The following is a 23,065-nucleotide window of genomic DNA, read 5'->3' as shown; positions in this document are numbered from 1 at the left end:
GGTACCAGAATCAGAGCTTACAGGGATGGTGGCTGGAAGGTTAAAAAGAGCCCGGTTATGGATGATGTCTGAGCTGTTACACCAAATATGGAGCTACCTAGCTGTGAAGAGGGCATGTGGAGAGCTAAAGATCAGTGTTTCCTCTGCCTCTAGGAATTGGTTATTCTGTTACTTGCACCTAAACTCATCTGAACTGATGCATCTAATATTGGCAGATCCTAAAACAATAAGGCCCTTATTTTCACTCATTCTTATTAGGAAGGTCACTGTCTCACTTTATTTCTTCCACTCAAACACCAGGAGGCAATAACCTGTGGAGATGAAAAGTAAAGGCCTTGGAACCAGATGGGCCTGTGTTTGTGACCCAGGCACATCACTTTCTCATTGTATGGCCTTGGGAAAATGGCTTTATGTAGGTAAGCTTCACTTTCCTCAACTATAGAATGGGATAATGCAACAAGGATAATATTGGTACCTACTTAATTGGCCTATTGTGAAGAAAAGAAGAAATAATGTGAGTAAAGGGCTCAACACTTGTGCTTGTTATTACTTTTCTTTCTGTTGGTGGGTACATATGTTTGTTCATACCGGTCTTATTGTCTGTTGCCCAATTAGTGTTCAAAGTTTTTTTCAACTTGATTTTTCACCAGCTCTTGAAATGTCATTCATCTCTATCTCAACTCCTGTTTTTCTCCTTCATGATAGAATCCATAGAATGAAACATCCAGCCCTGTGGTAGGTAATAAGGGGAAACAAGGAAGTATGGGTCATGAAACTTCGCTTTAAAAAAAAAAAGCCTGTTTCTTAGTTTGGAATATAATTCCATCATAAGCCATATTGAATACAATGTAGGACAAGAGTCATCTTAAGGCAACATATGTCACGTTTCTATCTGGATCACACCTGTTAGGCTAGGGCCAGCTGGGTAAGGAGGCTATGCAAGGAAGTGGCAGATGGGCTGGAAGAGGGTGCTGGAGGCCTGGTCAACTGGGAGGGCCATTGCCCAAACCCATCTGTGAGGGGATGTCATTGTCAGGGACTCTACTACCAGTCAAACCAACTCACCACCTAGAGCTTTGTACAAGGGGAGTAGTCAAGGATATTCTCAAAGAGTGGACTGGAAAGGAAAATAACATTCCCAGTGAATAGTAAGAGCAAGAGCTTCTCATTATTGATCATCTGCCCAACATGGGGGAAAATAAGATCTCTCAAAACAAAAGTCAATAGGCTTCAACTGTGGCTTCCACTTGGGTACTCAGAGCTAGGGAGCTGCTTGTCCCTGGTGGATGGTGAAGGCTCACTTTACAATGACAAGTGGGGTCAGCAGTGTGGAGACTAGAGCGACAGGATGCAAAGTGGAGATGGGGTTGGACAGCTTTGGCACTGTCGCTGAGTGTGGGGAGGAGGAAGTGCCTCCAGCTATCGTTTTATCTGGAGCCAGCCTCAGACATGCCAGTACTGACACTTGAAGGGCATGATTGGCCTGGCAGCCTCAAAGATTGACTGTACCAGGCGGGAGGCACCTCTCACTTTGGCCTCCAAACATGTTTTATGGGCTCATGTTGGCTTAGGCACACAAGAGTGAGGCATGCTGGCCTGGTACAGCCCTGGCCTCAAGCTCTGCCCTTGGAAGTCTCTACTTGGCTTGACTCTTACTGTTTGTACTTTGGAATCTGGCTAAATTGAAAGCCAGGGATCAGAGTTTATATAAATATACAGGAGTTGTTGCTCTTGCCCCACACAAGAGCCTATATCAGATTGTCATATCCCAACTGTAAAAGAATGGTGTGGAGAGAGTGTGTGGATTGGCCTTTGTGTCTTCACTACAACAACATAAAAACTGGTATGTCAAATTTCATCTCTTAGTGCAATTTAACCCCATTGGCTTGGCTAAAATGCTCAGAGTTACTCTGCTAATTAAGGGGTTAAGCCCGCCCTTCCATGTTGTTTTTATTGCATCCTGTGGTCTCATTAAGAAAACTTTTTCTACTCAACCTTTATTAAAAGTGAAGGCCTGTGGATTCTGTGTCTCCAAAATAAAAAGGCTATGGGCTACAGTGTCAACATTTTACATTTTTATGTTTTAAATTATTTATTTTTTGTTTATTCCTATTTCTTAAGAGGATTAGCGTTTGCTTACAATGAGAACATTATTATAATATATTATATATAGGGTGTCCCCAAAATATGTATGCACACTTTAACAGCTGATAGATCAATTTTGAAAATGAAATGTACTTTAATAAACACTGCCTTTATAATTATTCAAAATGTTTATATACATTTTGGGGGGATACCCTATATATTATATTATATTATATTATATTATATTATATTATATTATATTATATTATATTATACTAGAGGCCCAGTGCACGAAATTCATGCACGGGGGAGGGTGTCCCTCAGCCCAGCCTGCACCCTCTCCAATCTGGGACCCCTCGAGGGATGTCCGACTGTCCGTCTAAACGGGCAGTCGGACATCCCTCTCACAATCCAGGACTGCTGGCTCCCAACTGCTCGCCTGCCTGCCTTCCTGATTGCCCCTAACTGCTTCTGCCTGCCAGCCTGATCACCCCCTAACCACTCCCCTGCCAGCTTGATTGATGCCTAACTGCTCCCCTGCCAGCCTGTTTGCCCCTAACTGTCTTCCCCTGCAGGCCTGGTCACCCCTAACTGCCCTCCCCTGAAGGCCTGGTCACCCCTAACTGCCCTCCCCTGCAGGCTTGATCGACCACAACTGCCCTCCCTTGCAGGCCTGGTTCCTCCCAACTGCCCTCCCCTGCTGGCCTGGTCACCCACAACTGCCCTCCCTTGCAGGCCTGGTTCCTCCCAACTGCCCTCCCCTGCTGGCCATCTTGTGGTGGCCATCTTGTGTCCACATGGGGGCAGGATCTTTGACCACATGGGGGCAACCATCTTGTGTGTTGGAGTGATGGTCAATCTGCATATTACTCTTTTATTAGATAGGATAGAGGCCTGGTGCATGGGTGGGGGCCAGCTGGTTTGCCCTGAAGGGTGTCCCGGATCAGGATGGGGGTTCCCTTGGGGCATGGGGCGGCCTGGGCGAGGGGCCTGTGGTGGTTTGCAGGCCGGCCACGCCCCCTGGCGACCCAAGCAGAGGCCCTGGTATCTGGGGTTTATTTATCTTCTACAATTGAAACTTTGTAGCCTGGAATGGAGCCAAGCCTTCTGCTTGCTCCGTGGCGGCAGCCATTTTTATTGGGATTTATGTATCTTCTATAATTGAAACTTTGTAGTCTTAAGCGAGGCCTGGGCCGGCCAGGGTGTGAGGAAAGCTTGGCTTCTTCCATCGCTGGGGGCAACCCTAGCCTCATGCTCTTATCAGCTCTGTGGCTGCCGCCATTTCTGTTTGGGTTTATGTATCTTCTATCATTGAAACTTTGTAGCATTGAGTGGAGGCCTAGGCCTGCAAGGGCAGGTGGAAAGCTTGGCTTCCTCCATCGCCGGGGAAACCCAAGCTTCCCTCTTGCTCTCTGTGGCCATAGCCATCTTGGTTGGGTTTATTTGCATATTTGCTCCTGATTGGCTGGTGGGCGTGGCTGGTGGGTGTAGCGGAGTGATGGTTAATTTGCATATTACTCTTTTATTAGATAGGATTATATTATATTATATTATATTACATTATACTTATATATATTGGTTCCCTCTTTTGTTTTTCTTTGCTTTTTGTTATTTATAGTAAAGAAACACTATTTTTCTATTTTTTTAAGCTAAAGTTTCTTTGGTAATACTGTTCTGTTTGTTTTTAAAGAATCTGTAATATTTATCTCTTTCTGCAGTTGGGCCAAATATTCTAGTCCAGGAAGTAGCAAACTATGGCTGTGGGACAAGTCTGGCCAGCCACCTGGTTTTGTAAATAAAGTTTTATTGCAACACTGCTGTGCTCATTTGTTTATAATTGTCCATGGCTGCCTTTGCGTTATAAGGGTAGAATTGAGTTGCTGTGACAGAAACTGTTGGGCCACAAAGCCAAAAATACTTTACTATGTAGTCCTTTATAGAAAATGTTACTGATCTTTGCTCTAGTTCATAGTCAGTATAATTCTATGACAGTCTGAAATATTCTAAAATATTATCTCACCTAAGTGAATTTATCCCGATTGGCACTGTGTGATGGTGTAGCAAGATGCATTCTCAAGCCAGCTCCCACTATGCGTGATTAGAACTAAATCCCACAGTAAACTCTGGGAGTGGTGTAGAACATGCACCTCAGAGTTATCCTACCAGAGAAATGAGAGAACTGAGGTATTTTTATACCAACTCTTGTCAGTCATTGACTGAAGGCTGCTCCTGCAGGGGACTTTCAAGTCACGTCTGGCCTGCCCACATCTCCAAGCAGCCTTCTTTGGCTATGGGAAAAATCCTCAGGCAAAGCAATGTAGATACTGACAGCTGGAAAGGAAGTTCTCTAGGAGCCACTAAAGCTTTAAGACCAGAGCGGGTGGGCTGGTGAGAACACTGTGTCACAGAGTCTGGCATTGAAGGGTGAATTTGAAATCCCTTTCGAAATTGTCCTTTAACTTTACTGTAGGATTTAACTTAAGGATTAATAGAATCATATTTTGGACTTTGGCAGGATTTGTTTTCTAATCACCTAATCTCATGTTTGGCTCTTAGATGTGTCTATTTTCAGGTCCTCACCCATCTCCAAAAGGTTCCCTATGTCTGCCTCTATGTGTATCCTCAGTATAGGATCATCTGCCTGCCAGCGCTCAGCTGCCTCTTCAAGACCAGAGCCATATTCCCACCACTACCAGCAGCACCTCTAGTAGCTCTCTCATCCCACATCCGTATTAAATGGCATTCCTGTGCCTTCATACTATGGATTCTTCCAGGAGAGGAGCTGAGGCTGAGAAGAGCTGAGAATTCAAAGCAATTAATTGACTTGCTCAGTGCTCCAAATAGCCTCTGGAGAAACTGATTCTGTTAATTCCATCAATATTGGTCAATTGGACTTGATAAGGGAAGGACATAGAGGGCCAGATAGAGGAAGAGGGAGAGTGCGATGAAAGATGCCACAAGAACATGGATGCTGGAGAAACAGCTTTTTATTGATTGATTGATTGATTGATTGATTAAGGTGTCACATATTTGTCCTCATCCCCCCATTCCCATCCCAAGCGCCTCCCCACACATGCCCCAACCCCCCTGTTGTCCGTGACCACTGGTTAGGCTTATATGCATGCATACAAGTCCTTTGGTTGATTTCTCCCCCTGACCCCCACCCTCCCCTACCTTCCCTCTGAGGTTTGACAGTCTGATCGATGCTTCCTTGTCTCCGGGTCTGTTTTTGTTCATCAGTTTATGTTGTTCATTATTTCCCCAAGATGAGTGAGATCATGTGATACTAGAAATACACTTATAAGAACCGAAAATGAGACAAGCAATAATGGTAATGCTGAGAGGCAAATGAATCAGTCTGTAGTGAGTTTCTTTCTGGGCCAACAGTTCTTTTGAGTCCCAATTTCAATGTCAAACAGTTCCTTATGTATACATGTCAGCAATGATATTTCAGTTCTGGATGGTGGACAAATGGTGGTAATGCAGGTCTGACCCTCTCTGGTTTGGTCCTGGGCAACCTGCCTTGACGCACAGCTGCTGACTGCTAGTATGGCAAGGCGTCGTCAGCGTCTTCCATCTCTGGACTGTTTCTCTTCTGTCTTCATGGCTGTAGCAGTCCTGTCAATTCCTCTCTGTTGTAGGAATCCACATGGTCTTGGAGGTGTTTCCTGAAAATATACAAACATATTCTCGACCAAAAGTTAATAAAGGAATCTTTTCTATAAATTTGACTTGGGATCCTTTTTCATTTTTTGCCCAAACAATTTTCCTTTGGCTTGTTTTGACACCATGTGCGTTTTTCATGGGTGTCTTGCTGTTAGCATTACAAATGAAAGTTAATTTTCTAAAGTAAAAATTTTCTAGATGTAATTTACTTACAGGATATTTTTCCTTACATGATATTCTTCTACTATCCCCCCTTTTTTTATTTAAATATTAGTAGGCTTTTGGAAATTTTATAATGTAGTCTCGATAGCTTTTAAATTTTAATTTTTTGCACTAAAATATGACTGCTTTAGGTTCATTATATGTTATGCAATTTTACCATGAGATGAACTAACAATAAAAATTTTAGTTAACACTTTAGGAACAGCTTTTTGTCCAGTACCATTAATTTTTCTAGAATATTCGCTTATTTCACTTAGCCAATTTAAATTAGTCTGAGAACTTGACTACTATTTTACTTTCAAATTTAATACTCTAACAACAATCTTATTTTACCCTGTAAATATTAGTGGAAAGGATTATTTGCCTTCTTGTGTAGGCCCTGAGCATTCCTGGTGCTGGGTTGAATTTAGATATCAAAAACCCACTTAAACAGCTTTTTAAAAAAAATATCCATCTTTATTGATTTCAGAGAGGAAGGGAGAGGGAGAGATAGATAGAAACATCAATGATGATAGAGAATCCCACACTGGGGATCAAGCCTGCAACCCGGTATGTGCCAGGACAGAGAATCGAACCATGACCTTCTGGTTCATAGGTCAATGCTCAACCACTGAGCCACACCAGCCAGGCTCAAACTATAATTTTCAAAGGTGAGTCTGATCTGTTAGGTCTGAGCTTGCAAACTATCACGCTAGGGGAGAAGTCATCATGATGACTATTTTTAAGCCAAATAAAGTCAGGCAAGCTGCTTATATGCTGCGATAGCATAGTGTATTGGTATTATAGACTTCTTGGTGATGAGGAAATATAAGCACCCCAGACAAATGGAAAGAACTACCACACCAGCAAAGATCCTCACAGTATTAAAAAAAAAAAAAGTGCTAGGGACACACTTCTATATCTAAAAAACCACATTTCATGGAAAGGGTTGAAACTGGCAAGGATATTGGAAGACCTATTGTTTACACAGAAATAGCAGAGGATTCTAGAATACTGGAAATACCGCCTCTTTGGCTATTGTGCTTAGCATCATCATTGGAATATGTCTTAATCAAGACATTTTAATAATCAGGGCAGGGCTTGTAGGTGCTTTGGGGTTTTGTCAAAAGTGGTCACAAGTTGCATTTCAAAAAGAGCTTTTAAAGAACAATCATGGATAGTATAAACAATGTGTAGCGTGGAGCCCATCAAGGCAGCCCCGTGTCAGTGGATTGCCTTTGTCCATATTTGGTGACTGCTCATGAGTCACTTGGTGGCCAACTGGCTTTTTTTCATGGCCTTTCAGTATAAAATGGAATCCCATAGAAATGACCTCTGGTAATGTCCAGTTCTGGTGCACAGGTGTCCATCATCATGGACCTGGGGGACTTTGATGTCTATAGGAGTTGGAATTCTGAGTTGGCTGGTGGGATCAATGGCATTGAGACTAAGGAGGAATTGCTCAGGGCCCCTCCAGGTATGACATCTGCTTTCATTGTTGTGAAATAGCATAAAGACTATGGGACTCTAGGCTGCTGGCTGAATACTTCTCTCTGGGATACTTAATAATGGCAAACTTAGTGGTGATGGTGATTAATTCAATCTTAAAAAACAAATAACACACCTCAATCATAAAATTCATGGGGACACATGAAGATTGAACTGGGGAATCTAATCTTCTAACTGCCAGGTTTCTCTACTTTTAAATTGATCGTTGTGGACAAAATCAGAACTGAGCCCAATAAAGAAGAGAATTTGAACACTCGGTTACATTATGGGAAAAGCTTGAATTTCTTTTAGAACTGAATGGAGGCATCTGTTTTGTTTAAATTAAGGGTCTGTAAGTACCAGTCAGGGACCAAGTTGACAGCCATTCCTATAATAAAGTAATAAATCATGGGGATGGTTAAGGAAGCAAGAAACACCACATTCTTCCTTTGCTTAACCAATTAAGCAATAAGCCAGCTGGGTCTTTCTGTTAATTACTGTCAAACACAACTTATTCAATTGAATTCAGCCTTTTATTTAATTATATTAATTCATTCCAGCAACTTCAAATACCCACAATACCAATAATAAAGTTCCTTTAAAAAAATAAAGGTCTTGTTTAATTTTTATTTTTCAATCATTAATACTCTTTACAAGCTAATAATACCATTTATTAGCTTGGTCTCCACCTCAAAATATTAGAGGAATTGGTTTTAAATATAGACAAGCCTGAAAGAAGAAGATGATGGCTGGAATTTCTTCTCTTGATGGGAGGATGGACTTATATAGATCAGTGCTATCCAATAGCACTGTTTGCGATGATAAAATGTTCTATATCTGTGCTCTCTAATACAGTTGCCCCTAGCCACATGTGACTATTGAGCACTTGGAATGTGACCAGTACAACTGAAGAGATGAGTTGATATTTTCTTTCATTTTAATGTATTTACATATAGATAGCCACAGGTGGCTAGTAGCTACTAGCACGGGTCTAAAGTGTCTTCTGAGGAAGGAGAAACGCAGTGAGTGAATCAGACTTAAGTAGGAGAAGGAATACAAAATTATGATAGGCATTGTTTAGAAACCCTCACTTCCTATCTAGTTTTCCTTATTTGAAACACACTGCATTCTGAAACAGCCCAAAGGAGACCAGCATCTTTGAGGAGAGGTTTCCAAGCTGAGCATGTGAAGAGGGAACTCTATCTGGAGGAGAAATGGGCATGAATGGTGTCTTCTGAATAGCAGAACCAACCACACTCATCAACGTGTATGGTCACACCAGGCCGGGTCACAGCAAGGAGAGCCAATGGCTGTGCTCTAGTGGAGGTGTGTTCCTCCCACAGTTGTCAATGTTCAACTTGTGGGCATGGGCACGCTTAGGGGTCCCAGACAGTTCCTACAGGCCCAGAAATGGCCCTATCCCCCCCCCCCCCCCCATAAACATTAACACCCAACTCTGGTTCCTCTCATAAGAATTTTGGCTCCGACACTGGTATTTCCCCTCAGAGAGGTTTGCCTCTTTGCAAAGGTTGCTATTTCTGACCCAGTCAATACAAACCCTGTAACAGAACATCGGGAGAGTTTCTCAAGTGCATGCACTTTTGTTCATGGGAATCCTCAGTCTGAGCTGACCCTTCTAAAGACCAATGACTAAAGAGAAGTATATTGCATGAGAATCTGGTTGTGGTTAACCAAATTGGAAAAGGGCTAGGGCATGGTGAATGGAGGTAGAAAGTTCTGAGAAAATTCTCGGTAACATGAAAACGTCCTATCCCACGTTTGCTGCTTTTCAGCTGCGAGGCTGAGCTGGAGGTTTCATCCAAAACTTTCTTCCATCTTCTCTCCAATCCTGCTCTTCTCTCAGTAGCTTTCCTTCCTTATTCTGAGCTAGGGCTCAACCAGGGAACATGAAATTTGTCCTAATAGGCTTAATCCAGAGTTTCTGGTATGCCAGGCCATATGCTCTCTTTAAACTTTAATTTCCATAGCTGGTTACACCTACAATCCAAGGTAAGGCCATTTGAAATAAATGGATCAATTGGATTTATGCATCCTGGAAGTGCTAGCAGAGAATGTCCAGGCCTCTCTTCTTAGTCAGAGATAAAAGCAATTATTACATGCCCAATCAAGAAAAAGAAGAATCTTCTGTACTATGTAATGATCATCTACCAGTGATGAAGACTATATATATATATATATATATATATATATATATATATATTCCAAGAATATATATATATTCTTTTTTGAAAATAGCCAGAAGTCAATGGCATAGGTGAGGGAAGGGAAAGACTTTCTATACTCATTCATGGAGCCTTCTTCTCTGCTCTCACAAGGAGTACAAACACAGAGGATGTGCTTCATGGGATATACATGCTTTCTTAGCTCTCTTGTCACTGAACTGTGAGGATCAATCTTCTCTTTTCCTTCAGACACTGGCATTCATCGTTCATCCACAGCGCTGACATTGTCAAATCGCCACAGCTGGCTGGCTTTTCCATCACACTGACGCAAGTACAAATCTTTATTGTTTTCCTGCACCACAGCTTCCATGCATTTCCCAGAAAGAATGTGAACAATCATTCCATTCTGAAAAGTGAGAAGGGGAAAAAAGAAGAACTAGTCAACCCCTCTCAGTCAGTCAGCAAAGAAGGAAATTTCTAAGATTTGTACTAATCATCTATAATAATAAAAGTGTAATATGCTAATTAGACCGGACTTCCTTCCGGATGACCTTCTGGAGGAAGCCGGGGCAGCGAGGGAAGCCTGGGTCCCGGGTGCCAGAGGGAAGCCAGTGCTGGCAACCGGGGGAAGGAAGGCCTACTCTTGCACAAATTTCGTGCATTGGGCCTCTAGTTAAGAGAATATTAGAGGTAATGCAAACTGGCCTGGTGAGGAACTGTAGTTTTTTGGTGAAAATGTAGGGCAATTCAGGTAGTTCTGAAATGTAGATATTATTCAGAGCCTTGGGGCCTTTAATTCAGTTATCTTTACTGTGGTTGGGTAATTATACCATATCTTAGAGGGTTCTGGTTAGTGGAATGTTCAGTATAAAAATTATGTTCAGTCTTTATGTTGTATTGGTGACATTCATTGTTATCAGTGACTTGTAAATTTCTGCTTTCAAAATAATTTAATTTAATCTCTGTCCTTTTATTAATCCTGCAATTTAGTACTGCTGCCACCAGGTTGCAGCAGAGAGTAAGGCTTTAAGGATATACTGAAGGCTTAAGTCAGCCATATTTGAAAGACTATCTCAAATCTACCAAATTTAATACTGAATCTAGCTATGCCCTTTACAAGGAAAAATCAATGTCTTTATGAAAACTTAAACATCCTTAACCAGCAATGCTAATAATGTCCATTTATTCATTTATTTATTATTTAGGTATTTTTGAGATATAATTAACATACCGTAATATTCATTCTTTTAAAGTATACAACTTGGTGGTTCTTAGTAAATTCACAGAGTATATGCAACCATCATCACTACCTAATTCCAAAGCATTTTCATTTCACTGTGAAAAGAAAACTGCTATTCATTCTTTTCCAATTCCTCCTTCCTTCCAGCCACTAGAAATCACTAATATGCTTTCTGTGTTTATGGATTTGCCTATTCTGGATATTTCCTATAAATGCAATCACATAATATGTGGCCTTTAGTGAATGGCTTCTTTCACTTTGCATAATATTTTCAAGGTTCGTTCTCAACAGCTTATTGTGTGTTCAACCTAAGTTTCCAACATATGATTTTCTTCTTTAAAAATACTGATGCACAGAGTTCTGCTTATTTTACCCGCTTTGTTCCCAAGAAGAAGTTGAAGGAAATAAAGAGGATGTGTGTATTTATTTCCATGTTTATATATTTATACCCTAACTTGCTCCAAAAAGGATTTGAGGTGGAGAAAAAGCTGTGTATGAATACTTCATGTTGATACTGTCACCTTCCTATCCTAATTCTGTATGGGGGACCCATGCACTCTCCCTCAGTACTTATATTTTATTTATTTCCTCTTTTTTTTTTTTTGAAGCATAACTTCTGAAAAGGATCTAGAACTTCTCTTTAATCGAAGTCTTAATACAATGATGAAATGTCCACAGTGGAATTTGAAAAGGAAAAAAAGTGATACCTATATCAATGTCTATGTTGGCGGTGGAGGAGGGGAGAGCCTTTCCATTCTAAAAGCCCCCTAACAAGGTGGTTGACTGCTGCTATCATGCACTCCGTGGTCCTACTTGTGATCTGAGCTAATAAACTTCAGAAAGGGGCTCTCTCCACTCTCTGCCACAACGAGGTTAGAGCTATACAGAAACATGGCAAATTAGTACATTTCAAGATTCTGATGGCCCAACATTTCTGCAAAGTTGGTTTTACCTCCCCGAGGCCTTCGTGCCAAGCATTTGATTTAAGTAAGCAATGGAGGCATAGGTCTGAATGGTAATACGTGACCTCTTGGAAGAGCTTGGGACATAATGCTGACCACCGGCACCACCAAGCTCTTTCCGAATGGATTACTCACCTCCTGGAAGTCCCAGTGCTGCTGGTGGATGGCAGGGCCTTCCGCGGTGCAGTTCTGAAGAATCACCTGTTCTCGCCTGACATCGAAGCACAGGTGGTGTGGGCTTCCAAAGTGGATATCCTTCCTGCCAGTGTGCTCCAGGTGCTGGGAAAGAGGGAACAGGTGTTTGCACAGCTAGCAGGAGGTGTTCTCCAAAGCTGGAGATGCGGAAAACAGAGCTCGCAATAGAGCTGAGGCCTAGGGGCAATCTTCAGATATTGGGGAGGGAGGTGTGTGGAGTCATCAGTCTCATTATCTGAACCAATCTTTGGGTTAGGGGTTGATCCTGCCCCTGTAAGGCAACCACAAGATGTAACCTAAAAAAGTTAAGAACCACAACCAGGGAGTAGACAAGTCACTAGCCTGACCCATCCTTCCACGGCATGGATTTTAACCAGGTGCCACCTGGATTTCTCAGTGTGGATTTCAAAAAGCCTGACCTGTGATGGGCTATATATACCCATGAGCAACACCCCTAGTTCAAGGCTGGGCCTCTCCCTCTCGGTAGCATGCCTGCCAGTCATGCTCAGCATTTCTCTTTGGATGTCTGTTGGGCCATAATCTTTTGTTGTCTCAGGGCAGCCCTACTCCTCTTGGGTACTGAGGACTCGAGCCACACCGCAGGGTGGGGCCTCGTGGAAATCCATGGAGTTGGTCTTCAATGTTGTCTCTTGTCCCTCCCCACACACGTCATCCAAGCCTCTATTCCAGGGAGAGGCTCCTGCCAGCCCTGGCACCTCAGGAGAGCTGATGTGCTGCCTCCCTCCTCTCCCCAGGGGCGTTTGTACTCTCTGCTTCCTTCTCACTGTGCAAGCCTCCTCCCTGTGGCAGGAATTTCACAAACCAAATTGCTCCGAGCATGGGAAATGTTCTGAATGAGGCCAGTGCTCTGCAAGCCAATGACTCCATCTGTTCTGTGAGTAAGTCCTCCTCTGGCAAGTGGAGCAGCTGGTCACCGGAGGCCATGAGGCCTGTCTGCTCCAAATCCAGCCCTCCCTCTCCTAAACACACACACACACACACACACACACACACACACACTAGGGGCACACACACACACTAGGGGTGTTGCTCATGGGTATATATCGCCCATCACAGGTCAGGCTTTTTAAAATCCACACTGAGAAATTCAGGTGGCACCTGGTTAAAATCCATGCTCCTGTGGTGCCCTAAACATAGCAGCTCCCACAGATCCCCATGAAATATGAGGAAGACACAGCACATCTCCTCTGGGCAGGATTCAGCATCAGAGAACTTGAGACCTAAGACTATGAGTCGTGAGTCACTGGTCTGAGGCACCACTGCAACACTTGTCACTGTTGCTGAGCCTACCGCCCCACTCGGGTGACCCACTTTCCCCACTTCAGGTTCTAGTTGGCTAATGATCTCATCGTGCCCTGGTGGAAATTTGCCTGTGTATAGCTTTTCTCTGACCTCTGATTATAGTTTTTAATTTTAATAGGGAGCTTTTTCATAAATTCTGGATTTCAAGTGTCTTTGAAAATGTTGGATAACCTAATAATACTTGACCCAGTTTCAGACAAAACAGAACCTTTCATTGAGGTGGGGCAGGTGCAGCTGTCCTTTCATATGGGCATGTGCTCCTCGTCACAACAGCCTCTACCCAGCTCAAGGTACTCATTTTTTTACCTGCCTGAACCCTGGATGGCCACCGTCTGAGCCTCAGTTTCCTCATCTGTCAGATAAAAGCATTGGTTCAACAGCCTCTCCATTTCCCTTGAGCTCAGATTCTTGCATTCTCTAATGATGGTCCATGTCTGTGCTTGCAGCTGGGGGCAGGGTGGGCAGGGCTGGGCTGGGTCATCACAGTGGGGGACTGTGAGCCATCAAGGGATATAGACCACTGAAAGGAGAGGCCCCAAAGAGAAGTGAGGGGCGCCTGGGAAAGACCACTTGTAGGTCTTCCCTGATCAATACCCTGAGAACTCTGACCACCCACCTGTTGCCGCCGGCTGTCACTGCAAGGAGCCAGCAGCATGGCACAGCCCAGGAGGTCCCCTTCTGCCTGGCAGTCTGCACAGAAGCCAAGCCCGGTGTTGTGGAGCTGAAAGTGAACATCCATACGGAAGTGAATCCTGCCCTCCATGCAAGACACCCTCAGTCAGATGCCGTTCCTCTCCTTCACTCTCTGGAGTGTAGCTCAAGGTGCCATGTTCAGGCCACAAGCTGAAGGCACTGATCCTATGGAACAGGCCTCCTGAAGGAGGCAGGTGGCACCTGTCCTGGTGAGGGGCTTTGGGATGGGTTATGGGGCAATCCAGTCACCTCCCTCAGGGCAGGCATGGGAGCCTCTGAGGCCCCGCCGAGCTTGGGCTGGTTGGCCAAGGTCATGGAAGACCATCGCAACATCCACTTCCTGTCTTGGGAAGCAGCCCACCAACCCCCGCCTCTTCCTTCTCATCTTCCCTGGGTCACGCCTTGCCTTTCCAGAGAACCTGGGCCTGCGCTCAGATGGGTACAGCTCAGGGTAGATGTTGGCCAGAAACCAGTGGAATGTTCGACACCCCAGTCTCCTTTGCAGCTGCAGGCGTTCTGTGCAGTCTGGCTTGTCAGCCTGGGGGGAGGAGAAACACACCACATGGCAGTGAGATGGAGAAAGCTTGTTATACATCAGAACTTACATGGTGGAGGAGGGATAGATGTGGCTGAAGCTGAAGGATTGGGACAGAATGAGGAGACCAAGATCACAGTTCTCCAGGGCTGGAGACAGGGGAGAGAGTCATGTGCGAGGAGAAGAGGGTTTTGACCGGACAGAGTAGGGTAGATCTTCCTTAGAGACATCTGTGGAACCAGCAACATGGTAGGTGATGTCACTCCCTTCCCACAAGCCCTCACATCTCAGTCTACAGAGACAATGAGATCTATGCTTAATGACTTTTCTTAGGCAGCTGGCAAAATATGAGGGGGCTTTGAGCCTTAGGTTGGTGTGGAACAGCATCATGATGGGCCTTGTGGTGGCAGAGCCTGACCCAAAGGCGACTGAGGTGAACTAAGCTGGAATTCATGAAGTGAGGGTGGGGACAAGGGGGATTTACCTTTCTTCCCCTCTAGATGCCCAATTTCCTCCATTAACAAATCATTTCCTTGGGCTACACTATCTTCCTTTTTTGACTTTCTCCTTTATAATACATTTGTCCTAGGATGGATATCAAGGTAAGCCCTTAAGATTTTAGTATAAATTAGTGTTTTGGGCTATATTTATTCGATACAAAGAATCCTACCCAGAATTTTAGTACTAAATCCTGGATATTTTTAGGGAAGAAGAAGTGCTAAGGAGAGATTCAAAAGACCAAAAACAAACAAAAAGAGAGAGAGAATTATTTCTTGGGGTGAGGAGAAGAAAAGAGAGGGAGCTGAAATAGGAAGTCTATGTCAGAGTTCTAACTTGATGGCCTCCAGCCTGGAAATTAGACTCTGATCTAATTGGCTATGTGAAGGGAGTTTGGTTTGCTTTTACTCTTTCCCTCTCTTAGCCCTCAGATATAAATGTTGGGGAGAGTAGTCTGCCATACAGAAATGCTTTCTATATGCCTCTCAAAGTGTGACCCCTGAGCACCTGGTTCAGAAATGCCCAAGGAACTTGTTTAAAATGCACATTCCTGGGCCCTGCCCCACAGCCTATGATTCAGTAGGTCAGGGCATTTAATCTGCATTCCACCATTTATCCACTTTGAGAACAACTTCTCTAAGTCAGGAATTTCTTGTTTATTCAGCATATTTACCCACCATTAAACCAAAGAGAGCTGCCACTTTTTTCCTCTCAGGAATTACTGTTGGTTTTTTGATAGTTTCTTGGCATTCTTAGTGTCCATTTGAGTCCTCCCAGTTCTTCTCCAGAGCTGGACTTTGCTAGTAAAGCAAACACATTCCTTCATAAGAGTTCCATCACCTTCATCTTTCTTGGTGGTGAAACATACTGGCAAATCTACCCAGCCTCAAATGTGGATGCATGCTGACAGAAAACTTTCTTCTGTACACCATGTCTTACAGAGGAGGAAACAGAGAATGTCAACTCCTTCAGCACTGAAACCCTGGCTTTGTCTTTGGGTGTGTGGGATTTCTGTATCTCAAAATTCAAGGGAGGGTTTTGTGGGGGAGGCAGGAAAGGGGATGGAAGGATAGAAATCATTAGAGCAAAATTAATTTTTAGCTATTTAGATTTAAAATAAATGCATGCTATCAAACACCTTCAGGGAGGCAGTGATATTATTGAAACCTTGATATCAAAGTAGCAATAGGACCCTTCTAGAACATGAATTAATAGAAATTAATTTTTTTAATGTCAGAAAAAAAGTTCTTCTAATTTACCAGTAGGAGGTGCCGTTCTTCTTATGAAAGTCATCAAATGAACATTGATCAGAGAATGTACCACTCTCAGCAGTGTGGGCTGATGAGGGACTTGAAGGAGCTGTTACAGGACCTTTATGGGTCCTGAAAAATCTTACCTTTGGAGCCCCCACTCCCAGCACAGGAAACATTAATATGAACCCTTATCCCATTTGTGTCACTCCATAAGAATTAAGCTGAGTAACAGTTGACCAGTTGAAGAGACAATGTTTGTGGACTTTAATTCAGTGTTTAAATTTTTTTTCCCTGTGGTTGTTTTGGATCTTTTGTGTCTATTTTTACAGCCTTGAGCACTTTGCCCAGCATGAAAAGGCCCTCTGAGACCTGTTCCATCCCTTACTCCCTGCCCAACTTCTCCTCTGGGCCCATGATGAAAGATCACATCCCATAGATGTCATCCTACAGACACCAGGGGTTTCCAGGCCAAGACCAACGGTAAAGACCCAAGGAAATGCTGAGAGAAACAGAGGACAGCCCCCCAGGTAGAAGAGCCGTTTGAGAGGGACAACTCAGGGAAGCACAAGCCAGAAGCGTCTATTTTCCCTCTAGACAGGAGGAAGAGACACTCCCTGGCCCAGCCCTGTAGTAGGCACAGAAGCCGCTGCCGGGCTCTCCTTACCTTGCTCATGGAGAAGGCCTCTGGGCTGTGCCTGTAGAAGGTTTCTTTGAATGAGCCCAGCCAGGTCTCAGCAATGCGAACCTTGTTCTGCAGGGTGGCCTCCTGGTCAGGTAGGGAGTTGGCCTCCTGATTCTGGTAGAGGTGCCCCACCCGAGAGCAGGGAAGGATTTCAACCGAGCCACCGCAAAGCCAGGCCTGCCACGAAAGGACAAAAGATACACCTCTGCACTCCACTCCAAGAACATGGGGCATAAGGGGCCTGCTAGGGGCCAGCAACATGCACAGGAAATCATGGGCACAAGATGGCAAAGGTCAGTATAGTTGGCAGGGTACAGCAGAGTTTCCAGGGGGAATCCCGGGCAGGGAAGTGACAAAATAGAAAGAATGGGTGCAGTTGTCCTGGGATGGAACTGGTGGGGTGAGGGTGCCACACCCATGAAACTACTTGAATGCTCTCCCTTGAAACACACATAGACTTGGCACTCATGGGTTAGCACTCTATTCATATGTGTGTGTGTGTGTGTATACACACACACACACACACACACACACACACACACTAGTGGCCCAGTGCACAGATTCATGCACATTGAAAGGAAATTAATTAACCCGAGAACCGCTGCTGCCAAGTCACCATAGCTTGGCAGTAAACCAGATTTGGGGTGACAGTACCCCAGCAACAACATAACCCACTGCAAAGGTGGAATTGCACAGCCCCCGAGGAATTGGGCTCCCTCCTCTCTGGTTCTGGGTTGTGTCACCCAAGAACCGCTGCTGCCAAGTCACAGCAGCTCGGCAGCTCCTGCGTTGAGCATCTGTCCCCTGGTGGTCAATGCACATCATAGGTTCCAGCCAGTTGGACGGTCTGGTAGTTGGACAGTCACTCAGCTTTTTTTACATATACTAGTAGATATATTTTTTTATTGACTTCAGAAAGAAGGGAGAGTGAGAGAGAGTGATAGAAACGTCAATGATGAGAGAATCATTGATCGGTTGCCTTCTGCATGCCCCCCAGCAGGGATGGAGCCTGCAAACTGGGCATATGCTCTTGACTGGAATTGAACCCAGGATCCTTTAGTCCCCCACACTCTATCCATTGAGCCAAACTGGCTAGGGCAGCACCCTATTCTCCAAAGGCTGCTTCCTCAGGGAAAAGGGGGTCCCTAGTGGCTTGTGAAGTCTCCTGCTCCAAAGGCAAGGGAAACTATTGTGTGGAGATCAAAGCAAGCTTTCCTTAAACAGTATCTCCTACTTCAGGAAATCCCCCCTCCTTGCCCCTCCTCTGACTCTCACGTCTACTCCCAAATGCCTAGAATTCATTTGACAGGAAGCCTGCATTGCACACTTGGGGATAGAGGTGAAAATGAAAACATTCCTAGCAGAGGCAACATATGAACTAAAACACACCGCGGCTGGGGTTCCCAGACTGTGTGCCCAGGTACCCCAGGATGCCCCAGCAAACTCAAAGGGCCCCTTGGTATAGTTTAAATGTTTGAGAGAAACATCGTGACATCTGTTGGATGTCCCACAAACTACAAGCTCGAGGTAATTCATGGTTTCAACATTCTATCGCTGTACTTTTGATGGAGTGTATCTTTAGTGGATTGGGTTTTCAGAAGTCGCTTTGATGAAAAAAACAAATATTGTGCTAACATCCACGTGGAACAGGGAATGAGGGTGGTTGTGTCCAGTCTGATGCCACGGTTAGGGAAGTGTCCAGTGTCCAGGGGTGCTAAGTTGTTAGAACAGATACTTACTAAATTGTTTGGACCAAACTACTCAATATACAGAATGCTTGGGATTTGCTTTGGTCTGTGAGTGCTGTGAATGGACAATGTAGGGAGATGTCTGCACTAAGGTGTAGATGACTGAAAATATGCCCTGTAGATGGTGGGCAGGTTTGATGGTCAAGTTCATGTGGAAGGCTGGGGGCAAAATCAAGGTAGGGCATGAGAGATGGGGAAGGGGGAGACACGAGAGGCTTGATGCACCACATTTAATGACTATAATTTCTCTTCAGCCTCATCCCCAATCAGTGGCATTTCTATTGGCTGCCTCCAACCTGTGACCACTCATGGTTCCTGGGTCCGCTCTTGGAGCAAGGCATACCTTGAGAGACAGTTCGAGGTTTTCACCACCCCGCAGTGACATGAGAGGGTCATATGCTCCAGTGTTTTGGAAGTAATGTCTGTCCATGGCCACAACCCCGCCGGGCACCACAGGGCTCCTGGAGAGAGAAGACAAGAACAGACCACATCAGGGAGGCTTGCTGGGCTCCAGGGGCTGAGGGAGTTCATGCTTTTAATGGCAAGACTGGAGCAAAGCAACCATGTCAGAAATCCCAGTATTTTATGAAAAAAGAGCTGTAGCTGTGGTTGCCTGGGCCTTTTTAAAAAAATATATATGTATTTTATTGATTTTTTTACAGAGAGGAAGAGAACGGGATAGAGAGTTAGAAACATCAATCAGCTGCCTCCTGCACACCTCCTACTGGGGATGTACCTGCAACCAAGGTACATGCCCTTGACCAGAATCGAACCTGGGACCTTTCCGTCCGCAGGCTGATGCTCTATCCACTGAGCCAAACCAGTTAGGACTGCCTGGGCCTTTTATACCCATCCTCAGGTACTGCCCCTATAGGGCCACACCTGAGGATCCCCTACCATCTGGCTTGAGGCCTTCTGTTGAGACCTCTGGGAAGAAGGCCCTGGTTAAAATAATATGCCCTAAGGCAGGTAGCACTAGGCCTGGACAAAGGGCAATGGCCATCTCTGTCCTCCCCTTTCTTCCCTCACTCCTGCCCTCATCCATTCTGTTTGCTTCATGACCCATGACCATCCACCCCAATTCTAAGATAAATCCACCAGGGACTGTGGAAGTAGAGAGGTCCCGCCTACCCTCGGGAAAATACACATGACATTTCAATGTGTTGAATGTTCAAATACTAGCTTAAACACAGGAAATTAGAAGCCCAGAGTAAGGGAATTAGGAGAACAATAAAATCTCTCAGAAAAGTTTAAACAGGAAAAGGTGTTGGCCAGAGGCTTTTGAATAAGTGTGTCCCTTCATTCAGGAACAATTTGTTTTAATGGAACAAATATTAATGCAGCTAAACTCTGGATATGTCTCAAGATATAAATGACTCAAAGTTCAGATTATTTAATAACCAAGAAAATAGCATTACATTAACAAAACTTAGGTTATTAAAAATACTAAGTTATACAAGAATACTGAAAACCAGGATTGTCTATTACTTGATATAGTTTCCAACTGTACCACTTACTATTTGTAAGATCAGGGTTAATTCCTGGAGGAGGAGGGCCCAGCGCTTGTTGTTTGGGGATCTGAGAGAGAAGGGCACCTTGCCTGCTTTCCACGTGGCTGCCCTGGGAGCCCAAGTACCCCTCACCACCCTCTGCCCCAGGAGATAGGGTCCAAGCAGCAGCAGGGGGCACCCGGCAATGGTGGGTGCAGCTCCCTGAAAGCATGGGCTGTGGCATGGTGGCCAGGAGAGGATGATGGATTTTGGCAGACACTGCATGGAAGGTACAGGCTGCAGGGGGCCAGGCATGCCAACCCCACCCCAGAGGCCATGACCAGGGAAGGTGCATTGTGATGAATACCCATGCAGGACAGCTTGAGCCGAGATGGGGCACTCCCTTCCGACCAGTACTGACCCCACAGAAGCCTGGAGCTCAAATCAATTCTAGGGAGACAGGGAAAGGTGGTGGTTGCACAATATTTTGAATGCACTAAATGCTACTGAGTTGTTCACTCTTGAAAAATTAATTTTATGCTATATGAATTTCAGCTCAATGAATTATTTTGTTAAAAGGTGGATAGGGAGATATAGCTTGCTTCACCTGGCTCCCTGGGGAGACTTGCTCTCAGAACCTAGTGCAATGAGCTCATGGAGAAAATGGTGAAGAAGTTCCCCCAGAAGTCCCCGCTGATGGCCAGCATCAACCTTCAGACAGGTGAACAGCCTTCAGGGGACTCCAGCCCCCAGCTGTTGAGTCATTTCCAGCCAATCTAGTCTAGTGAAGTATGGTCCTGCTGAGGCCCGACCCTGGAGCAGAGACAACCAACCCTGATACTGCCTTTCAGAATTCATGACCCAGAGTCCAAGAGCTTAATAAAATGGTTGTTTTACAGAACTGAGTTTGGGCTAGATTTGTTATGTACCAGAAGATCTCTAGAACATCTACTTGGTTGTCCAAGAACCAAATACTTGAGAAGCAACCCATAAAATCAGATATATTTTGATACTTATGGCACCTTAGCATTCACCTGTCTGAATTCTTCTTTTTTACTGAGAAAGGACCTGAAGCCAGGGAAATCCGTGTTACCTGGTGAGGCAGAGCTCAGTTAAGATCCCAGCTGAGGCTCTGCCACAGTCTCACTCTGGGATTTATTGAAGGTGTCTGGAAGAGCTTCGCTGACTCCATCAACATGACAATAATGACACAGCTGAGCGCCTGGCACTCTCTGAATGCTTTTTATATATTAAATCATTTAATCTTTTTTATATGCATTTTTTATTTTCTTTTTCAAGGTGAAAGGATTAAGAAGTATATTAACTCATTCAATCTTAACAACAACCCTATAAGGTTTATAATCATCACTGATGGATTATTATTTTTTCTTTTTCTTTTTCTTTTTTATCACTGATGGATCATTGATGCAGGTTCCCTCTGGGAAGATGAGGATAGGTAGCTTGCTTTTATCTTGAACTTGCTCAGTCAGTCTTTTATCCCCAATTTACTAATGAGGAAACTGAGGCACAAATTAAATAATTTGCTGAGAAACTAGTGGATCCTGGATTAGCTCCCAGACAGTCTGGCTGCCAAGTCCCTCCTGAGGAAGCAAAGGAGAAGTAGGCTCTGTGGTGGGGCCTCACCTGATGGGGCTGATGGGGGACAGGAGGGCCTTCCTTTCACTGTCCGACAAAGGCTCCCAGTGGAAATCCAGCTTCCAGTCCAGCACACCCCGCTGCAGGTCCTTGGAGGGGTAATACTGCAAAGTCTTCCAGTCAATCACATCTAGGACTGGAGACACCACCCGGCTCCTGGAAAGAAATGTAGAATCAAATATGAAGGCAAACCATTCACTTGTAGGGGGATAGAAATATCATCTATACACGAACTGCCTAACATGGCGGCCACCAGCCACATGTGGCTATTGGGCACCTAAAATATGGAATCAAGATGTGGCATAAGTGTAAAATACACATTGGATTTATAAAACTTAGTATGAAAAGGAAGTTTAAAATCTCAGTAATTTTTATATTGAAATGATAATGTTTTGGATATTTTGGATTTATTGAAATACGTTAACGTTAATTTCATGATTTTTTTATTTTGTAGTATGACTCCTAGAAACGTTTAAATTCTATGTGACTCATGTTACTGGTCAGCAGTGTTCTAGAAAATATGTTTTTCCATAGACAATTGGGGGCCCATTTCATTAAAGAGCACGCCTGCCCCTTTCTTTCTTTAAAAACCTCTGTGGACAGCACTGAGAATCAGGAAAATGGGGTCCTTGACTCAGCTCGCCACTGATGAGCTGTGTGGCCTTGGGGCAGCTGTTGAGCTTCTCTGGGCCTCAGTTTCCTCATTTGTGAAATGAGAGGTTGAACTGCTTCCCGCAGTGGTCTCTCTCAGCTATAGTGCTCCAGGACTACGACTCTTGACTTTTAGGCGGTCTTTGATCTCTAAGAATTAGGGGGAATCTATGAACCCCTCCTCAGAAAAAGAATCAAGTGCACATATACAAAATATTGCACACAAATTCGGAGGGTCTATGGGCCTCTGCTCTAGCTTTGTTCTTGTTCCTCCTTGTATCACAATACTTGAGGCTTGAGGGCTCAGGATTGCCAGGCCCCAGAAGTGCCCTGGTGTTAGTGTATGTGTATATGAGCACGTGGTGCCTACCAGCAAGCCAAGGTCCTAAGTTTAGATTTATTTGTTCATTTACTGATGCTGTTGGTGATTGTATTTTACCATCCCTCCCCCGCACCCCCCCGATTTTTTTTTTTTTTTTTTTTTGCACAGCCTGGGATGTAACCTCAGAGAAGGTG

General features: G+C 44.4%; 1 protein-coding gene across 1 annotated transcript in view; it reads right to left on the bottom strand.

Annotated features, from left to right (window-relative positions):
• Positions 1-9,688: 9,688 nt before the first annotated feature.
• The window catches only part of GALNT15 (polypeptide N-acetylgalactosaminyltransferase 15), a 40,720-nt gene continuing 27,343 nt past the window's right edge, over positions 9,689-23,065 (bottom strand). The window contains exons 4-10 of the mRNA XM_080676343.1: positions 21,887-22,054; positions 19,096-19,213; positions 16,987-17,181; positions 14,443-14,574; positions 13,960-14,064; positions 11,961-12,104; positions 9,689-10,029 (exon numbers count right to left, since the gene is read on the bottom strand). Of these exons, the coding sequence (XP_080532469.1) occupies positions 9,883-10,029; positions 11,961-12,104; positions 13,960-14,064; positions 14,443-14,574; positions 16,987-17,181; positions 19,096-19,213; positions 21,887-22,054 (1,009 nt within the window). The 3' untranslated portion in view covers positions 9,689-9,882. The remainder of the gene's footprint in view (positions 10,030-11,960; positions 12,105-13,959; positions 14,065-14,442; positions 14,575-16,986; positions 17,182-19,095; positions 19,214-21,886; positions 22,055-23,065) is intronic.

This window comes from Plecotus auritus (genome assembly GCF_963455305.1).
Source record: "Plecotus auritus genome assembly, chromosome: 6".
Classification (NCBI taxonomy): Eukaryota; Metazoa; Chordata; class Mammalia; order Chiroptera; family Vespertilionidae; genus Plecotus; species Plecotus auritus.
This window is presented reverse-complemented; position numbering and strand designations above follow the sequence as displayed.